Raw genomic sequence first — 21178 nt, 5'->3', positions numbered from 1 at the left:
TTTAACTCCAGCACAAAATCAAGGTAAGCTGCTACTACAGCCTCATCTCTCAGTGTCACTAACTTAAATTCACTGACTTTCAAGACAGAGTGCAAGTCATTCATGCCTCTTCCAAGTTAATATGAGTCCGTGCAATCAGTGTACAATACAAAAGAAAAAATTAGGTGATGTGCTCTCAACGCTGTCCATGTGAAACAGTCAAAATCAGGAATTGAATAAAAATTGTTTCATCTCCTCTCTGTTGGTTAGAGTCACAGTCCTTAAGTTATTTAATCCTAGATATTCCAGTACTGAGCATGTAAATGCAATGTTATATACACATCTGTCACATCTGTTCAGGTCATTTATCATAAAGTATACTGCCCATTGCAAGGTCAGTTCCATTTGTGAACTTATGTAATTTATTTGCCATACATAAATACATCGGCTTTAAGTGCAAATGTTAGTTAAACAGATACCTATAAAATTCTACGTCAGATGAGCACTCTGGTTTTCAGACGGGACACAATTTTATAGTATTGTAAGTTATGAAAAGACCATATTTCTGATTTAATTGCTTAAGCAAATAAGAGAGGAATACATATTTAAAATTAATATATATATATCAAAGGTTAACTAGTCTGTGTTCATACTGTGGCATATTGGGAATTGGAGGATATCTAAATTTTCCATCATAAAAAGATTTGGTAAATTACAGAACCACTGTTTCAACTCAAGTACACTGGCAAACATCCCAAGACATGATAAACGTGGTTAACTAGATGCTTACAAGACATCTACTGTAAGCTAGGTAGATCCTCTTTGTTGACAGACTACAATTATTCTTTCTTTTTCTCTTTTATTTACTGATAAAAAATAGAGAGGCTAAGCAACTTCAGGTGGAAGTGCACTATGTAACACACAAGTCCCAAGTTCTCCCTTCTTACAGCTGCTAGGCATGTGTTTGCACAGATACTAAACAAAGTTCTTCAAATGGCTGTTGAATTGTCTTTGAAAACCTGCACGGACGGCGCAGCATCTCCCTACATTTAACCTTCTGTGAATAAATGAATGTCCATACATTTTCAAGGTCTGCCTGTGTCCTGTTGCATCATTCAAGAACAGCAGTGGCACACCTCAGGTCAGGGCCAACAGGAGGGGCAGGCCTCATTGAGAGCTGAGCAAACACAGCTGCCAGCCAGGGAAGGAAATCCATGTCAGGAATGGAGGTAGCACAGACACCCACTGCAACTGGGAGGAGGCCATGCAAGAATGGGAAATCCCTGTGTCTAGGATTGATGATCACTATTTCCCAAACAAACATAAACAAGAGTGATGCATGCAAGTAGAATTAACTTGGCACAGTGATGCTACTTGTTACCTTCCTGCATCAGTTGCACTTTTCCTGCCAGTGAGGTAAAAGTTGGAGTCATGACTCCCACAGGCCTTGCTTTAGCCATATTTCCTCTTTCTTACAATTTTAAAAGTGAAAGTGTCATACAGGGTGCCCTAAAGCACCCTCTATGCTGTTATAATTAAGATATTTCTGAAAAGAGAGGCATTTTTTTGCATCAAACTCACGTACAAGCTGGACAGCCTTCCCAAGGGGCCTCTCTGTCCTCATTAACTACAGCCCTCATAAAACTACAGTATTATACCTATCATCTTCTGATCTTAAGGAGACAAAAGGATTATTTCTAAGATCACTGAGAAAAGCAACATATTGTCTGCAATGTAAGCCAAATCAACATGTGGAAAACTACTGCTAAACAGAAGCCAAAGGCAGCTTGGGTCTTAATTTAGGCAGTTGACTTCAGTGATTGAAGTTTCTTGGATGAAAACAGTCTCAGTCTCATGAAAAATGAGCAGTGAAGTTAGTTTCTCCTTTGAGAACAGGGGCTCTGATGCTCACAATTTCTGTGAGATGCTGTAGCAACACGAGAAGGAGTGGTTATGCAGCTGTTTCCTCTCACACATTTTTTTCTTTCAAAAAACAAGGTGGTTTTAAGCTTATATAATAAATAAAGGTTATATACTAAGTCAGAAAAACAGGTTTCAGGAAGTCTCACCACCAGTTAGAGGATCCCTGAGCACTTCCAAAGCTACCTGCTCCCTCCTTCCCCTTTTCCTATTGCTTTTAAAATAAATTTCTCACAATTCCTTGTGTGAAAACATTAAACTACTCATTTGTCAAATCCCACTGATGCCATGTGTTAGCTTGGCTGCTTCCTAGCAAAATGCTCACTATCAGAACAAGTAATTCAACAACAACAACAAAAAAAACCAACATACATTTTAACAAACTATACACAATAGACTTGTCCAGGAGCAAGGAAGTATTTTAGGAATGATTAACGTTAATGACATTCTCTTCAAGGCAGTTTCTAGTTATAATGTGGAGCTAGGGACCCCAGTAACAACTTCTTCCTTCCTGGGGAAGGTGGGCAGTTTTAGATGATAAAACTGTTCTGTGCTAACCAAGTACCTCTCTGAAGCTGCATACTACACTTTGAGACCAAGACCTAAAAGGGATCGTTGAATAACACTTTGTGATGTACAGGCAAGATTTTCTTTCTTCCTCCCTTAATTTTACTGTCTTCGAAAACCTATCCTTTTTTTGGTGGTTTTTAATCAGTGTGATGTTTAGGTAAAATAATAAAAAATAATTAGAAATTCACTTAGAGATCAAATTCAATTAGAAATGAATTAGAACTATGTATCTAATCCACATAAAGGAGAAAGAACTTTTTCTCCCATCAAAATCTCTGCCCTCTGAGTTTTAGTAGCTCATTTTCACACTTCCTTGATTCTGCAAATAAATACATGCAAACCATGCATTTCCTCCATGTGCAGAGAGGGGGTCATTTATGTTAGCAGATTTCTTGCAGAAATGTTCTCTCTTCTAACCCAGGCAGTGTGGCCACTCACATTTGCCAGACTTACAGGTTCTCCTCATAATAAGTGCGTAGGAACTGAATTACAGCCGTCCCTCTATGCATGTTCCCAATTCTCCAAGGAGATTTCCAGCTTATTATCTGATTCCTGTATTTTTCTTTTAACACTTCCTTGGATCAGCTGTTCTATTTTAACATCCTTATTTGTGTATACAACACTCCCCTTTATCCTCTGAGAATTTTTTTCTAGCGTGTGGTCATCCACAGTTGTGTAACTTCCTTGAACCCTTTTCAGCTGACATTTTTCATGACCCTTGTTTACAATCTGGAATGACTTATATTCTCTGTAATAGCAGAGGTGTTCCTAATGAGTGGGTGTTAGAATTACCCAATATCCCCCACTCAACATGACAGCTGATGCAACATACACAGGCTATTAAAATATTGCAGTTTAAAAATAGAGACATTTGTACGGTCCCTGAAAGTAAGTTTGAGTTATTCCTACATAAACTCGGTTGAGATGCACAATTAAATTTGCAATGTACAATTAAAATTGCTGCTGCCTAACAAGCTACCAAACAGCTGGCCCACACTATTGTCCATGAAATCCATGTTTGCAGCAAGCACGCTGCAGATGCCATTCAGTGTGTGGCTGTTGCTGTAGCTAGGATGAAGGAAGAAGCTACCTGCTGCCTTCCTTTCACTGCTCCTAGTTTTATCCCACTGCTTTGCTCTGATCTAGATGAATAACAGCCTGGCACTGCATCATCTTCTCTACTCTACACAACCTATGCTAAAAACTAACCCAGGTCATAGCTGGGTGAGGGAGCAACTACACCCCTTATTACTGCTGACAAATTTTAAAAGTGCACAAATACCTCATTCTGGCTCAGCTACAGCCAGACATCTGCCTGTCACACATCTGCCTGCAACTCTAAATGGTCTTGTCTCACATTTGTTGTGGACTAAAACTACATGTGGACAAATAACACATGCTTGCTAAGTAACTTCCTTTTGTCTCCTGGGATACTAATGTCTTAGAGATTTGGAGGATGACACCGATCATTTTAGCAAACAGCAATGACAGATTATGGTATTCCCAGTCCCCTTCCAATACACACCTCCATTTCAGAATCATAGAGGCTAGACCTCTGGAGATCATCCAGTTCAACCCCCTGCTAATGCAGGTTCGCTAGATTAAGCTGCAGCAGAAAGCATCCAGGCAGGTTTTGAACATCTCCAGAGTAAGACTTCACAACCTCTCTGGGCAGCTTGCTCCAGTGCTCTATCATCCTCAAAATATACTTTTTTCCTCATGCTTGTATGGGATTTCCTGTATTCCAGTTTATGCCCATTGCCCCTTGTCCCGTCACTAGGCACCACTAAAAAGAGCCTGGCCCAATCCACTTGACACCTACCTTATATACGTTTGTAAGCAATGATAAGATCCCCTCTCTGTCTTTTCTTCAGGCTGAACTGACACTGGTCTCCTAGCTTTCCTCATATGGGAGTGGCCCCTCATCATCTCTGTGGTCTCTCCCTGGAAGTTCCCTCTCTTTGTTAAACCGAGGAGCCCAAAATTGGTCACAGAATTTCTGATGCGGCCTCACCAGGGCAGAGAAGAGAGGGAGGAGAACCTCCCTTGTCCTGCTGGCCACACTCTTCTCAAGATACCCCTGGCCCTCTTGGCTGCAGGAGCACCCTGCTGGCTCACTGTCAACCTGGTGTCCACCAGGACACCCAGGTCCTTCTCCACATAGCTCCTTTCCATCAAGCCTTAACATGTACTGATGTATGAAGAAATCTAGCACTGGTTCCCATTTAGAGGCATTCTTTCTGATTACAGAGTGGCTCCTCAGGGAGTAAGAAGACTTGTACTGCTTCCTGTAAAAAAGGCGTCAATTTCTGGTGTAGAAAATGGCACTATCTGGTTTAACTGCTCAGGAAGTTTTCACATGCTAGTCCCTAAGTAATCAATGTAGTATATGCACCTTGGCTGCTTGCATGTAAAACTTAATAGTTTAATTTAAAACTATCTTTGCTGGCAAATTAAAGCAGGTCACTAAAGCATATGGTAATAGGAGAAAGTTCAGTAGAAGCAAAAGGACCTCCTTTTAATCCTTAGAAAGAGGCCATTTTCATGCCTAAAATAAGGATTCAGACCTGGAGAAAACCAATTGCAATGCTTATTCAAGAGAGAGATCCACTCAGCCATTGCTGCTGTGTTCTAGGCAGAAATTAATTCACAAACTTCTACACCCTCTGCAGCATGTCAGGTAACAGCAATCACTTGTGGACTTATCAAATAATAATTATGAAGTTGTGCCATGCTACTCTGACAGAACATTAATACTAAAACTGCCAGAAGAACATTACTAGGACGAAAACCTGAGAAACCCATAATGAAAAGGAAACACTGTGCCACAGTGACAAAAATACAGTAATTCGTGTTAAACTGCTGCCTAAAATGAGGGTTTTTTCCCAGCCACATCTAATTTATACTTATCAACACAAGCACCTTTCCATAATCAATGGCTTTATTATTCTGAAAAGCAAAAGCCAACTCAAAACGTTACATTGCACTGATAGACACAAGGCCAGCCATGGGGAGATCAGGTACAAATTGTTCACAGATGTATTTTTTTAATTATTATTATTGGCTATGTTCCACAGCACAGGGGGAGGGGAAGGAGGAGGGAGAGAGAAGGAGGGAAACTAAAACTTACTGGTTGACCTCCCCACCATCTGTGATTGAATTTCTCTCGCCCTCGAAGACTGAAGCTGGCATCAAACACTGGGTCATACATTGAATTGCCAACGATTCCATGTGATTCAGGATAGAGTCCCTTTGTGCAGAAGTAGATTAATTAGTAAAACCCTAATGCACATAAATGCAGTCCCCATAGCTATCTGCAAATACCACTGAATTATTTTAAAATGGGTGTCTTTGTAACAGCAGAAAAGGTTTTAACTTCAACATAAGAACATTTAAAATTGGCTGTAGTAGTGAAAACAGCAGGAAATGACTGAATTGTGCTTAAAGGAAAAAAAAAAAAAGCACAAAAACTTCTGCTGCTGGATATTTTGAAGTATTTTCTCACTGGTTAGAAGTTAGTTTGAGGCCATCAAAAATAAGCAAAAAAAAAAAAAAAAAAAAAAAAATTTTTTTTTTAAATTTTTTTTCCTTTTTTTTTACTCTTTTTATAAATTTTTTTATGCCCAAAAAAAAAAAAAAAAAAAAAAAAAAAAAAAAAAAGAAGATTTATTTGAACTTTGAGTTCCTCTTTATGAATTCCCTTTCTGGAAATGGTAATTCATTTTCCAGTAGCAAGAGTTAGAATCTGCATGCTCATTTTATAATAGTTTATATTTACTAGTGCCTCTGTTAGAGCTATTTCTAAGATGAAATGAAAGCAAGACACCCAAACAGTGATATAAACCCAGAGGCTTTATACCTCCACTTCTCCAGAAGTAAACGTGATTTAAGAGGTTTCTGATCTCCCTTTCTCTCCTGCCTTCTCCCATACTCAGCTACTTGTTTGTCCATCCCTTCTTTAATCTTAATATTTGTGCAAAGGAAGAAAAAGGGGGGGGGGAAAAAGTGGCTTCTGCTTCAGGAGCACTGACACATGGCAGCGTTTGCATCTCAGACTTGGGGACAGCCTGGCCACCAGCTGTGCCACCAGGGCACAGAAGTAATGGTTCATTTACTGTAGAACCCAAGCAGCATCCAGACACACTCAGCAGCTGTAAATTTTAAGTGGGTTGCTAAGTCAGCCCTACTGACTTCAGCTCCTCCAATGAAGGAACAACTGCTGGTTGTATTCTGGGCTGTTGTTTTTTTTCCCCCCAGAAAAACCATGACCTGTAATTATACAGCAGTACAAATAACTGCAAAAACAGGCATAGGAAAATGCAGGAAAACAGTAACGTGCGTATTAGAGAGAAATGCTTTATCTCAAAACTTCAAAATACTGAAAAAAACTACTTAACATAAGGGAGAGAAGGATTGACTGTGAAGGAGTTCTATTAAAAAAATATATATATTGCTTCCCACAACCCACATTTCTAGTGAAGTGCAACATTTTATCACCAAAAAATCGTTCCCAAGGACTTACAGTAGCGAGAGTGTACAAGTTGGGGAAGGTTTTTGTAGGGTAGACCGGCCTCATGTAAGGAGAATGCGTTCCACATGATCCTGAAAAATCAGCAGGGAATGCAAACGTTACAAAAGTGAAGCTCTGAGACAAAAAAAAAAAAAAAAAAAAAAAAAAAAAAAAAAAAGTCAACTGCTTTCACTGAAAATGCTGCAGAAAGCGGTTAAACTTTAACCAACTTAAATGATCACCCTCTGATGACCACTGGCAAGACTTCCTGCAGTGCTAAATCCACACATGCTACTTTGCACTTCACAGTAAACAGCTGAAACAGAGAAGCTAGTACTACTAAACTAGCTACATTTCCATGGACTCCCTTCCCAGTTACCCCGCTTTCAGTGTTCATACTCACTGGAAGTGTCTTGCTGTTAAGTAAAGGAACATGAGAAATCACGGACTAATTTTAAATGACAAATACACTGAAGCAGGAGTTTCACAATAGGCTTTGGCCACAGCTCCCCAGTTGGCTACACAAATGCAAGGGACAGTAAATAGACAGTAAAAAAAAACACATTTAAGGATATGAGCACATATCTCAATATCTCACATATCTTAAGCTACCATACTACACTAAAAAGCTCAAACATACAGTGTGTTCAGTACACTGCAAATCCAGGACCCACGTCTTCCACATGTGTGATTCAAGTGCAAAATTTTCCAGGCACACCTCAACTAGGCTATACAATGTTATGATACATATCACATACTGAAGATTCATTTATTTGCTGGCAAACCAAATTAACCCCACCAATTCTGGGTTGCATTCCCTAAAGCAGCTCTCTTCTCATTCTTTGCTGTAAGCTGCTTTAGCCAGGGTCCTTCAAGCCACCAGATGATACCATCTAAACCTAAGGGGACTAATGCAATTTGCTTTTATGGAAAATAAATGTAATCTTTATTAGAGTTTTGAGTCAGAAAAGCCCTGCATTTGGCAGAGCCCTTCTACACGCCAGACCCATGCTGACTTTTGTTACTCAATACACAATGAAAACAACCAGACTGCATGAGACTGTCTTTCGTTTATTGTAAGAAAACAGATGTACTCACTCAGTTTTTCAATATTGGGCATGACCTTGTTCCCTTTCTTCATATATGATGCACGGAAACCATCAACAGAGAAGATGATCAAAGGAGGACGAACAAAGCTAAAAAGCAGAAGCAGCAGGAGTATAAGTCAGCATTTCAAAATGATTTTATGTTTGGTTTTTTTGTTGTTTTTTTTTTGTTTGTTTGTTTTGTTTTTTGTTTTTGTTTTTTTTTTTTTTTTTTTAATTTTCACTTGCTAACTGAGGCTCCAGAGAATGTAAAGTACGGTTACTACATGCGCTATGTGTTTTTTTTATTAATTAATTTATTTGGCTTACTTGCTTACTCAACAGATCAGTATAAACTGATAATCTTCATTCTTAGTAACGTTCAGACTGTGGTAACAGTCAGCTGAATGACTATATTCCAACATAAAAGAAATCTTCCCTAGGCAGCCAGAAGTACACAGCCCAAAAGGGCAAATGCTTACAGAAAGAGATGGAGTAGAGGCAAAAAAAAAAAAAAAAAAAATTAAAAAGTTGTGTGCAGAAGTACCCAGCCTAGCACACAGCCTGTAGTTAAAAACCACATGTTTCAGGACAGCTGGTCTTCTGTCTTCACAAAAAGTCCATGTGGCATCTTGTGCAAGCTCTAAGAGGCACAGCCCATTCTCACATACTAAAGACGATGGTATTTCATGTCATTTTATTATATTTTGTTTACTACTTCTACTTGGATTTGAATCCAAGCAGGCATAGATGTGTCCTGGATGGACATGCCTGAGTGCTTAATGATGGTCACTCACTGCAGGGGTAAGATATCATTGTTACTAGGAGAACAGGAGCTCCTATTTCCTCCAAATTCTTCTCCAGACTGAGCTGCAGCCCAGTGCAGCACCTAAGCAGATGTTTGCCTTTAAGCATATTAGTAAGATAACTGGTTTCAGATGCTCTTACATTTTCAATGCCCTTCTTCTGCTTTTTTTTTTTTTTTTTTTAAAGTCAAGCCTATTACCCATTGCAGTTTTGAAATCCCTTCACTTAGTAAGATAACATTAAAAGAAAAAAAAGAAAAAAAAAAGGCCTCAGCCAGCCTAAATTTCAGAGAAATTAGAAAAAGATTCCCAAGGTCTCAAAGGGTGCTTAATTATCTTTCCTGCTCAGATAAGTAAAACAGGCAAATCCATCAAAGGTGATCCGAGGACAAGAGTTCAAGCCCCCATCATTGCTCACATTAACAACCCAATTGTACAAACCCTGAAGGACAGGGAAGTAAGCAACTCAACTATTCAGCAAAGGCTTTACAAAGATAAGGCAGAAAGATGATGCTCAGAGTGCTGGACCACTGTCCTTGTTCTTGGCTTTAGGGTAACAAGCAAACCACTTACCCTGCTGGACATTCAGGAGTTTTTATCTCTTCACAGTCATCATCCACCCAGTGGGTTTCTCCTACCAGAAATTCAAATCAGAGTTTAAGAAAAAAAAAAAAAAAAAAAAAAAAATCTGTGAACACAGCATCAGATTTCAAAGAAAAATTCAAAAAAATGAAGTCTAAATCTGTTAACAGACTGTCTCATTATACTTTTGCAGACAATGATCAATGAAGGGACAATGTCCCTTCCACAAAGCTGAACAAATGTTCTGGCTACATTCTATTCAACAAGAATATCCAAACTGTCACTTCTAGGAGCAGCTCTTAAAACTAAAGCTAAAACTTCCTAGATGAAAAAATGGTAGTAAAGCTTTAGCAACACCAGTCATTTAAAAAAAAATTTCTATTACTTTCAGTTTGTCAAAAAAGTACAGCACTCCTTCTGGTTGCCAATTCATACCCTCCATCCCGACTGGTCTGACGTCTCCATGACCTGCTTCTGCTGGCTAACAACAAAATAATAAAATAAAAACTCTTTCTAGGGAGGAAAAACAACTCTAAGTAGCTTTCAACAGGTTGAAGGAGCTGATCAGCTCATGGATCAGGTGAAGACTCAGGAGCAGCTGAAAAAAAAGTATTAATAGTCTTTCAGAGCTAGCTTATTACTTTACATAATCAACTATTTTGTTAAGGCTTTTACTATTGAATGCTGACTATAGATTGGCTCATGACTTGCACTTTCGCAGGTCAATTGAAAAACAAATTACTAGCTAATGAGGCTTACTTCCCCAACCTAGCACTATTAAGGGAACCATAGCTCAATAAAAACAACAAAAGGAAAAGCACCATAGAAAATATCGGCAAGAAATGCGTCCTGCAGCAATTCCAATTGACCACAATGGGATGTAGAGGGATGATTTCCAAGGGAAAATAAAAATAAACACTATCCTCAGGTAAGCAAAAGCGTGGATAAAGAGGAAACACAGATCTCAGATAGGGCTTATTCCTATCAGAATATCAGGGACACTGAGATTTGTTGTCAGGCAATTAAAAAAAGATTATGTACATTGAACAGCAGATGTAAATTCCTCTGTCTTGACCCTTGTAAGTGGGAGCTCAAAAAAACGTCAGGAACTGAGAACTGCATCATCAGTATTTAAAGTAGACTAAGCCTTGGGTCTCATTGGGAAGAGGAAGAAAATAATCTATGGAGACTTGTTGGAAGGTGTATATTTCACCCGAATTCCCAACAGCGAAATTCAAGTAAAGAAAATCCCACTTTCAGCATTTGGAAACTGTGCAGTTGGCGAAAAGGGTGCAAGGGGGCGGGAAGGAAATCAAAGCTTAAATTCTTCGCCATTAAACAAATGAAGAATTTAGAACTAGGTGAAATACAATAGTAAGAGTTTCTGAGGCTGATTTCCAAGGATCAGAAGACCTCCACAGAATGGGAGACATGTTGTCAAGGCAGGACATGCTCCAAACCATCTAGGTATAGGGTGGTAATTAAGCCTTCACAGCCTGTCCCCCCATCAGCCAGTTCAGGCTGTATTGCAGACATCATGTGTCTAGAAGGTGATATGGTCATTCCCATCTTGTCACCTAGAGCCCATGCTACTCCATCCATAAATTAAAGCTCTTATATTCTCACAAACACTGTCCTGCAAGAAACAAAGCCTACTTGATGCAAGTAGTTTGAACAGATGCTTTTGTAGTAGGGATGGGAGAGGTTTCTGAGACAGAGATAACCTATCTAGGAATGTTCAGTTCCTTCTGAAACCATCAGATCTCCCAGCTTTCCTTGTGATGCAGTCAAATGCACCTGAATACCTTTCTATTTTGTTTTAAATTCTTTGCTTTCAGTACCTTTACAGGGTTTCTACTGTCAAGAAATTAGTTGCGTTCACCTCCACTAGAAGTCCAAAACTCACCCTTTCTTCCTCCCTATTCCCAAAATTCAGAACAAAACAAAGAGGGTTCCTTCTCTAGAAAAAAACTTTACCAACAGGGTTGCCTATTATCAGATTCAAAAGATAAGAGGCAGGAAGACCAAAGACATACCTTTGCAAACGACTTGGTAATTAGTGCAACAGTCTCCTCTACTTAAGCAGTCTTCAGAGCAGTGACAAGCATTGTCATCATTCCTGGTTTCTCCACAGCGGTCTTTGGTACATTCCCAGCCTCGAGCTAAAATATTCACAAGTAAGCAAGAATGAGAGATCATAATCAAAACGAAAAGCACTCACTCAAGCCATAATGACTACATCCAACTTTATAGAGTCTTAAACCTATAGTCCCAGTTTTGTGATTTCAAGTATGTCAAGCAGAAATAAAAGGGAACCTTGTGTCCTGCAAATACAGGACTCCTGCATTCACAGAAGTGCTTCAGCTACAAAGAGTTGTAGTCCAGGTTTTGTACAACTAGAATGCCAGAAAATACATGGAGGGGAGAAGAAAAGAAAGGCTATTGAAAGATAAATGGATTTGTCTGGAGTGCAAACTAGAAATGTTGGTGTTTTTTGTACAATTCATCCTTCTTTGCCCAAATATTCAAGACCCCAGATCAACCAATGGGAAATAAAAGAGAAAGTTGGGAAGAGATTACGTGGGTAGAAATTGATATTATGCTCCCATCAGCTCCTCACGGACAGAAGGAACTTTCAGTACTCAGTGGATGAGATTCAAACCAACTGCAAAGTTAGAAGAACTTGAAGAAACGTACAGTCTTCTTATCTTGCAAATGACGCTAGGATTAAAGGCCTGTCTAAATTAGGGCAGCACAGTGCTACATTTTAGAATAGGGCCAGAGGATGTAACTGTATGGTTTCCCGTATGCTCTGGCCAAAGGAACAGGAAACTTAAAAGATTGCTTTTGACAACATGCAACTAGTTAAAAAAAAAAAAAAAAAAAAAAAAGCAATTTCTCTTACTCCCCATTTCTCCTTGACTTGGGACTTTTTTTGAATAAATATTTAATATTTACAGACTGTGCAAGTGATAATTGTCTTAATAAATACCTATGAGATTATAAGAAAATGTACACAACAATTCTAAGAGCTACAGAGGTATCCCCACATTTAAGTGGATAATGTACCCTGTGGACCAGAGGCTGAGGAACTGAAAGCCTGTTCTTTTGTAGAAAACATCGTACAATGCACCGAAAGTTTTCAGATCCTCATATTCTTCAGTCATTTTCACTGGGACAAAACAGTCTTAGCTTTAAATTTGGAATTTCTTGGCCTGGAAACAAATGATTTTTTCATGGATTAGCTTACAATTTTTTGGTACCAAGCTACTGAAATGATAACATAATAAACAGAATTGAGGAAGTACTCTCAAACATCTCCCATCCATGAGCAGTGATAATTTTAGTCATTAGACTTCTCTTATTTGCTTTGTAAGTGTAATTCCTTGATAAAGCAAGGAAACATTTAATGGCAAAAGTAGAAAGGCACCTGTGTCAACTCTGACCACTAAGCCAACACTCAAAGAGATGAGTACAACTAATAATTCAGACGCACTATGTTAAGAAACAAAACATCACTCATAACACTCTTTGAAGTTCCCTTCTCCTGTGAGTCCTGAAAAAAGAAAGTGAATGTAGAGCTGTATTTCCATTCCCTGGGGTCTAATGAATAGAAGGTAAACGCCTTTACCGGTGTGCTGTATTTGTCCTGACATCTGGAAATTAGAGTCTGGAGCAATGGTAACAAATCCAGCCTGTCACCTCTGAACAGACCTGCACTGCTTTAGCACTCCCAGCTTCCAAGGTACTTTCACAAATAAATGCAATGAACAATCCAAAAGCAAGCATGAACTGCTCAGTTATTAAGTTATCACTTTGGAGAAAAAAGGATGGTTGACACTGAGAGACCAACCTCCCATCTTTACTATCTCTACACTGTAATCTGGAAGGACAACTGGCGCCTGAATACCAATTATTGTTTGTGAATGAGTATCCAAATATCTCCTTTTCAGATAGTACAAGCAGTACCCTGCCTTTTTCTGCAGAAACTATGGCAGAAGCTCAGCAGCAATAGATGCATATCCCTACCACTCCCAGCAAGGATACGTGGGCTGCATTTTGGATCAAGACAAGCCCAGTCAGCAAGAGGAGCAGAAGAAGACCCGGATTATGGCAGGGAGTGCTGGATTATAGCGGCCAGTCCCAACTATTCACATAAGCCAGGCATCATCAGCCCCCACCAACGCGGGGCAGGAGACCCATCCTACCTGTCTTTAAGCACAGCTCATCAAAGTCGAAGCAGCAGCTGTTGTAGCTCTTGCACAGGTTGTCACAGCGGCAGCCAGGAGGCTCTGCCTCTTGAAGTTCAAAGCATCTGTTTTTGCAGGAGCCAGAGGTACTGATCCAGGGGGAATCTGACAGGACTGTGTGGAACAAAAAACAGGGCAACATCTGTCAGGCCAGTAGCAGTGGGACAGGTGACTCAGCCCCAAGCCACTTGGATGAGTGAAACCTCGGCTGCCTGCTGAAGGAAGGGAAGGGAGCAGGGAAAGGAGAAGGGTTGCTTGCAGAACAAAAAAATAATTTAAAAATTTTTAGAAATTGCAAGAAGGCAGCTTTTTGGGGGGGAAAAAAAGAGGAAGCAGCATGCTGTGATAACATTCCGTATAGAAATGGACCTGGCTTTACCTATAACAATCAAGAGATCGTTAGCAGAAATGTATTAATATCTGCAAGGCCCAATTCCAGGAGCTGCAGCTATTCCTTAGAAGCAGGCCTTTGTTTTCAAAAACCAAGTGACATTTTCATGGTTGGCTGGGCAGTTCACATAGGAAAGAACTGCAATTAATCTACACGCAGTCAGCAGGACTTGGTCTGCTATACTAGAAGGTGCCAAATCAATGTCAAGCATGGGTGAAAACCATAAGATGCTCTATAAATTAATGGAGAAGCAAGTAAAGCAAGGCTTTTTGATGGGCTTCTGCAGAGCGTTAAATTATAATATCTAAACAAAAGACTGAAATATATAAGAAGTCAATGTATTTGATGTGTAAAACTAAATGGAAGATGGATAGTCTGAAACCATGAATAATGCATTAGACTTGAATAATCTACTAGCTGTGGCCCTTATTGTCAGAGCTGATGTGTGCTTCCCAGCTATTTTCTCAAAACTTATTATCTCACACATTTTTCCTACCAAAGATTCCTATGTAGCAGCACATTATAAAGCATAGTATAAAGCAGGACAGTTGTGTGCTGCTCTATTGGGGTAATGCTATTTTATAAAATAAACTGAGACACATTCATGTTATTCCTTAAAAACAGAAGTGTTCCAAGGAATATTTCACAATTTCACTGGTACTTTGAGGAACCAATTAAATTAAGTATTTTTCTTTCAGACTATGTTTTGGCTTCGACTTCGGCAAAGCTCAGCATAGTTAGCAGTATGATTTTAAGAGAACTGATGCAATGGCACTTTTGGAAAAGAGCTGTTCTGATCTTTCATGTATTTTTTCCCTACTCTTCTACATGGTTGAAAGTTTAGTCTCCACAAAAACTGAGGAAAAAAAAAACTATTTCCAAACACAATGGCATTATTCCAACACTTTTAGCATTAGAAGATAGAAAAGAGGATGGATAGAAAAGAAGATGGAGAGGAAGGTTAGAGGTGATATCTTTACAAGGAGAGTGGTTAGGCCCTGGAACGGGCTGCCCAGGGAGGTTGTGGATGCCCCGTCCTTGGACGTGTTCAAGGCCAGGTTGGACGGGGTCCTGGGCAACCTGATCTAAATGTGTGTGTTTGGTGGCCCTGCTAGGCAGGGGGGTTGGAACTACATGATCCTTGAGGTCCCTTCCAACCCGGGTGATTCTGTGATTCTGTGATATATGTCCCATCGGCTGCCATCACCAGCACTACTGATCCACTATTTTTCTTGTGGCACTGGTAACAACGCAGGTTGGACACCAGCATTAATCACTTCAAGGAACAAACTGGGCAGCAGATCAATCCTTCAGCAAGGTTACAGTGGGAGGGTGGGATGACAACGGCTGTCATCATGGATCACGATAGTGGGAAGGCACATTCATCTGCAGGCTGGTAAAGGTAAAAAAAAAATAAATCATAGAATATCCTGAGTTGGAAGGGACCCAGAAGAATAATTAACTTCCACTCAATATTTTGGTCACCTGGACCTCCTTGGAGCTAAAAGTGGTTTATCTGTGCTGGCAATACACAGACCAGTGTTTTCTTCGGTCACACAAAAAGGCCACAAGTCTCTGCCAGAAATTAATCACGTGAGAATTGTTTCAAAGCATGTAAACACTCGGATTTTCAGAGATATGAAGTATTAGTCCCTATTAATGACAGCTGCTTTGTGCTAAATGCTCCTGAATATATGTTACTAAAGAATGGTTCTGTTATTTAACCTCTCCTGTTACATTCCTTTTGGAAGACAGGTAACATACTCATATAATCACAGATTGAATAAACTGCAAATCTGGACTCAAAGGTATTACATACAACGACAGACTATATAGTATCACAGAATCATAGAATGGCCTGGATTGAAAAGGACCACGAAGATCATTTAGTTTCAACCCCTTGCTGTGTGCAGGGTTGCCAACCACCAGATCAGGCTGCCCAGAGCCACATCCAGCCTGGCCTTGAATATCTCCAGGGATGGGGCATCCACAACCTCTTGGGCAACCTGTTCCAGTGTGTAACCAGTGCCTGGTTGCAGTACTCCAGATAGGGCCTCACAAGAGCTGAGTAGAGGGGGACGATCACCTCCCTCTCCCTGCTGGCCACCCCTTTTTTAATGCAGCCCAGAACACAGTTGGCCTTCAGGGCTGCAAGCTCACACTGCTGGCTCGTGTCCAGCTTCCTGTCCACCAGGACCCTAAGTTCTTCTCCGCAGGGCTGATCTCAAGCAGATCTTCTCCAGTTTGCATAAATACCTGGGATTGCCCCGACCCAAGTGCAGCACCCTGCGCTTGGACGCGTTGAACCTCATGAGGTTCTCATGGGCCCACTTCTCCAGCAGGTCCAGGTCCCTCTGGATGGCTTCCTTTCCTTCCAATGTATTAACTGCACTGCTCAGCTTGGTGTCATCCTCAAACTTGCTGATGATGCACTTGATTCCATTGTTTGTTGTTGATGAAGATGTTGAAGAGCACCAGTCCCAAGACCAACCCCTGAGGGACACTGTTTGTGACCAGTCTCCACCCTGACACAGAACCATTAATCACAATCCTTTGGCTGTGTCCAGCTAACCAATTCCTAATCTATCAAACAGTCCATCCTTCAAATCTACACCTCTCCAAGTTACAGAGAAGGATGTGGTGAGGGACCGTGTCAAAGGCTTCGCAGAAGTGCAGGTAGATGACATCCATCGCCCTTTCCCCTTCCACCAAAACCACCACTCTACTGTACTTGCACTGGCCTTGCTCTCTTCATTTCAAAGGAACGAGAAGGACACCATTTCAGAAAGCAAAGAGACACACACTAACATAGATTTAGGAAGAAGAAGGTGTAAACCTGACTGCCGATTATAGAAGTAACAGCATCAATTCTATCTAAAGGAATGCCTAGCTATTGTAAAGGGCAGCTCACTTATCCGGAAACCACTGCAACAAATTGTTAACAGAAGCTGTGCAATCTCAGATCTCGGAGATTTGAAGAACAGGTTAGACCAAGATCTGTCAGCAGCGCTTCAGGAATAACTGCCCATGTCTTGGGATAATGTCTACAGAGCTGGTCAAGCTTCCTTCTAGCTCCATCTTCTGCGACTGTAATTAGGGTTTCCATTTCACATGAGGATGGCTTAGCCTAGCTACCTCATTTGTCATTTTTTCCAGATCTTTTGGCATCCTCTCTATTAGTGGTGTGCCAAATTTTCCCAAATTCCATAGCAAATACAAAGCATGAGTCAATGTAAAACACTTTCCATGTAGCAATACAAAAGTAGATGTGGCTTAACTCCCTGATCTCTGTATACGTTATATATTATACATTAAGATCATTCCTTTGTTTACCATGCCTGACCTCAACTTTGCAGCCAGACCATGATTTTCAGGTCGTGCACAATGCCATGGCACAACTACCGGTGCATGCAGAATAGTTTGAAAATATATCATCAGGAGCCCCATTCATGGTTAGCATTTTCATACTGACAGAAGCCCTTGTACAGAACAAACTTATGCAGTTTCAGATTTTCTTTTAAAATTCCTGCATCTGTCTGCAAATTCTACACTGACATTTGCCTCCATGCAACAGGCAAAGGAACCTCACACATGAAGATCCTGCTCTTCTTTTCTAATAGATAGAGCTTTCCATATCCCTTTCAAGCATTCTTTTTTGACCAACTAAGCTCAAAAAAACCCATCTAATGATTGTCTTTTATATATATTAGAGAGAGATCTATACACTATGTATACACTATAAAATGAGACCAAGAAAACTTTTATAGGCACTATGGTACTTTTATGGCATGCGTGTACTATATATAATGGGCTATGGAAAAAAAAAAACAGGTGTTGGATTTGACTTACAGAGGAGTTCTACACTAGATGAGAACTGAAGTTTGCCTACAATCATGGCATACTCCTAGAGAATTTAAAACTTGGTAATATGTGGCAATGGTTGGTAAAGAGAGTCAATACAAAACAATTAATTCTGAACACCAACAAATTTGGAAATGAATAAGCCAAGGCAGACTAGAGTTGAAAAAGAATTTATGGCAACCTTTCATTCTGAACATTTCCTAACGCTGGGCTTCTGATGAAGTACAACTGGAAGTCATACAACTGCAAGAATCTAAATAGCTTACTTGATCATAGTGTTTTTATTTTGTTAAAAATGCACCTCTCCATCATAAGAGTTTACTTTCTCTTCCAGACTCATGTGGCAATAATTTTGTCTTTGTTATCACCTTCCAGTTTTTACTGCAATAAAAGTAACGAGGCTGCCCAAACACACAAGGGACAAAACCCTCCGTTACCTTTTGTCTTCCATTGTTGACACTTAGACTAGACGATGTCAACGCCAGGTTCAGGTCCAATCCCAACCATATGTGAAATCCTAAACAGACTGCCCCAAAATAACCCTTACTTGGGTTATTTTTATATTAAGCCTTTTTGGGAGATATCCTGTATCGCTTGCTGTTCTCCTGGGATACTGAGCTAACCTTCCTGCTACTGGAAACAGCACACAGCTGCTGTTCCTAGCCCTGGCAGCGCTGAATGGTGCTGGTGTGCTCAGCAGAGTTGGCGCTGATGAGCTGCAGTTGATTCCCAGTATCAAACCTTTGGGACTTCAAGGCAAGGCATCTCTGCCTGAAACCTAGACAGCCACCAGTGAAAGCAAAGCAGTCAGGTGTTGCAAGTATAAAATGTAAATCCTTCGCATCACTGTTACACACATTACCCAAATGCTCTACAAACTAGAGATTAAATTAGAAAGAAATTTGATTTATGAGCAAATTTGTTTAACTGCGATATAAATACCAAAAGTAACTGCCACTATCTTTCTAGTTACCTAAAATACCGTTGCTCAGTGATCAGCAGCCTGGATGTGACTGATTTCTGTGATAGAAGGGGAAAGGAGATCACAATATTCTTCACCAGGAACACAACAAACTCAGGCCACCATAAACAAATTTACAATGAAAATTCACAGGCTATCATTACAGATGAGTACTGGAAATGAAACCCTTTCACTTCAGTTATATTAGCCAGCCCTAAGAACCACAGGTTCCCTTTCTCCTCCCAAAAGAAGGAACAGATACACAACTCAACTCTACATCTATTTTAGGTTTTGTTAAGAAAAACACCAGTTTTCCATTGTATATGTTATTTCCACTCAAACGATGCCTGAGCTCACAAAACCCTGTAGTGCTTCCAAACACAAACAGTCCCTTCTATGGCACATTCTTGCTCTCCTCCCCTAGACAGCACATCTGCTGGGTGCAGGACACTAGCACCTGCTCAGCCTCACCACTGTCAGATGTCTGCCTTCTACTGTTCACAAGCTATCATGACCTCAGACGCCACAGAAATCCCCAAAGGTTTCCTCAGCAGCACATTCTTGAAAGTGTTACTCAAAATTAGAGAAATTGCTTCAGTAGTTACCAAAAGTAAACTGGCACTGTTAAACTGATAGGGCTGTTTCTTTTAGATCTAAAGGGGAAACTGTACAGAGCACAAAACAGCATGGGAGAGATGAAGCAGCTAAGGAAACCGATCTCTGCAAGACTGATGGTGCTCAATCCTAAAATAGGCTAGATTTTCCATAGTCGCATGCACACAGAGCAAAAGTTTAAGTAAATAGGAGACCTATAGGTGAGTCCCAAAGGTCAACTGACTCAGGCTCAGTGAGTTATTTCTTCATTATATTCTAGAGGTAAAAGGAACAAGCAAACTACTGTTTCAGAGTAGGAATGGCTTCTAACCACTGCACACAACACAAGGACATTGCGATCCACAATTTACGCCCGTTACTGTACCTGAGATTGGGCCCTCATCCCATTCTTCAGATCTCCTAAAGCGATTCGTTGTAAATCCCATGCAGACATTTACTCCAAAGGCAAAAGCAAATAAAGATATAACCTGCAAAAGCAAAACAGCAGAGTGATCAGACGGTGCAAATCCCCAGACTTCCAAGCCAAGAGCATTAGGATTAAAGGGGCAGAGATGGTCCCTGTACATTCGAGCTTCCCAGCGCTGCAGTTCCCATCACTGGCACAGCAGCTGACAGAGTCACCCTTTTAGAGTCGCACAAACCAGAAGGGGTTTATGAATAAAACATCTCTTTCTGAAGCTGAAACGCTCCTTTTTGTAGGACCTTATTCAGGAGAGACGGGTTACTCCTCCTTTAAAAGCAAACATGCTCTTTTCCTTCCCTACCTGGTGGAAGTGGAAGCAGCCCTTCTTAGCCATACTAGAGGATTCTTGAAAAGCCCGTACGGTACCGTCCCTTTTGCTTTATAGTGAGAGCAGAGCTCTGTTTGCTCTGGGAGTTCGGGCTATTAGCTACAAGTAATCCCACCTGGTGAGGTTGACAGGCTCGTGTGATTTGTCCAGGGGGTGATTTCATCATGTTTCACTCACAAATCGCAGCTCCGAGTGCAAGAAGCTCCAGGCATCATCCCTCGCTGCGCCCTCCCCCCAAACACACACACGCACGCTTTTATGTGGTTTCCTCTGGCAAAGCAGGGCTTTCTTCTCTCACTGCGGCCAATAGCTTTTCCTGCTCATATTATTCTCCTCGCAAAAGTAACATGGCTAAAAGAGAAACCAAATGCGTCTCCATCTGGCTCAGAGAAGAAGAAGAAGAAAGGGGGGGAAGCTCGCCCAGGCTGCGAAATGGAAATATCCCCACGCCACCCTCCAGTGCCACAAAGCGTGGGGCAGCGACCTGGGCACCGCTCTCGCTCTGCGCTGCCAGCCGGGTCGCAGTGTCCCCACGCCAGCGCAGGGGTGCTATTCAGCTCCCGCGCGGTGCAAGGCGCAGAGCGATGGCAACGCACACGGTTTTATTCGGAGGGCTGGAAACCACAGCCTTTCGGAAAGGAAGGGAAGTGGCACGTTCCTTCTGCCCCACATTTTCCCATTTTCTTCCCCAGCAGCAGAAAGCTAAAGCGTTTGGAGAAGCGCTTCTATTGACACAGCAGACGGTAAAGCTGAGAATTATGGTTCAAATCAGTTGTTTAAGTATTGTTTACCAAGGCAGATTATTGACCAGTGTGGTTTGCTTTTTTTTTTTTTTTTTTTTTTTTTTTTTTTTTTTT

The 21178-nt window shown here is 40.8% G+C and overlaps 1 protein-coding gene across 7 annotated transcripts in view; it reads right to left on the bottom strand.

Annotated features, from left to right (window-relative positions):
* The window catches only part of ENPP2 (ectonucleotide pyrophosphatase/phosphodiesterase 2), a 70694-nt gene that overhangs the window by 36144 nt on the left and 13372 nt on the right, over window positions 1-21178 (bottom strand). For 4 of the 7 annotated variants that reach the window (XM_042838060.1, XM_042838008.1, XM_042838017.1 and 1 more), the window contains exons 2-8: window positions 19895-19997; window positions 13661-13816; window positions 11489-11614; window positions 9444-9504; window positions 8078-8175; window positions 6992-7071; window positions 5600-5719 (exon numbers count right to left, since the gene is read on the bottom strand). In XM_042838060.1, the coding sequence (XP_042693994.1) occupies window positions 5600-5719; window positions 6992-7071; window positions 8078-8175; window positions 9444-9504; window positions 11489-11614; window positions 13661-13816; window positions 19895-19997 (744 nt within the window). Of the gene's footprint in view, window positions 1-5599; window positions 5720-6991; window positions 7072-8077; window positions 8176-9443; window positions 9505-11488; window positions 11615-13660; window positions 13817-19894; window positions 19998-20294; window positions 20406-20436; window positions 20680-21178 lie in introns of those variants that run through there. The other 3 variants (XM_042838026.1, XM_042838033.1, XM_042838043.1) reach the window with 3 other exon arrangements.

The sequence above is a fragment of the Centrocercus urophasianus genome, unplaced genomic scaffold (genome assembly GCF_019232065.1).
Source record: "Centrocercus urophasianus isolate 14NV4802_14NV808 unplaced genomic scaffold, USGS_Curo_1.0 seq_11, whole genome shotgun sequence".
Lineage (NCBI taxonomy): Eukaryota > Metazoa > Chordata > Aves > Galliformes > Phasianidae > Centrocercus > Centrocercus urophasianus.
Note: the sequence above shows the minus strand (reverse complement) of the source record. Positions and strands in the feature narration are given on the sequence as shown.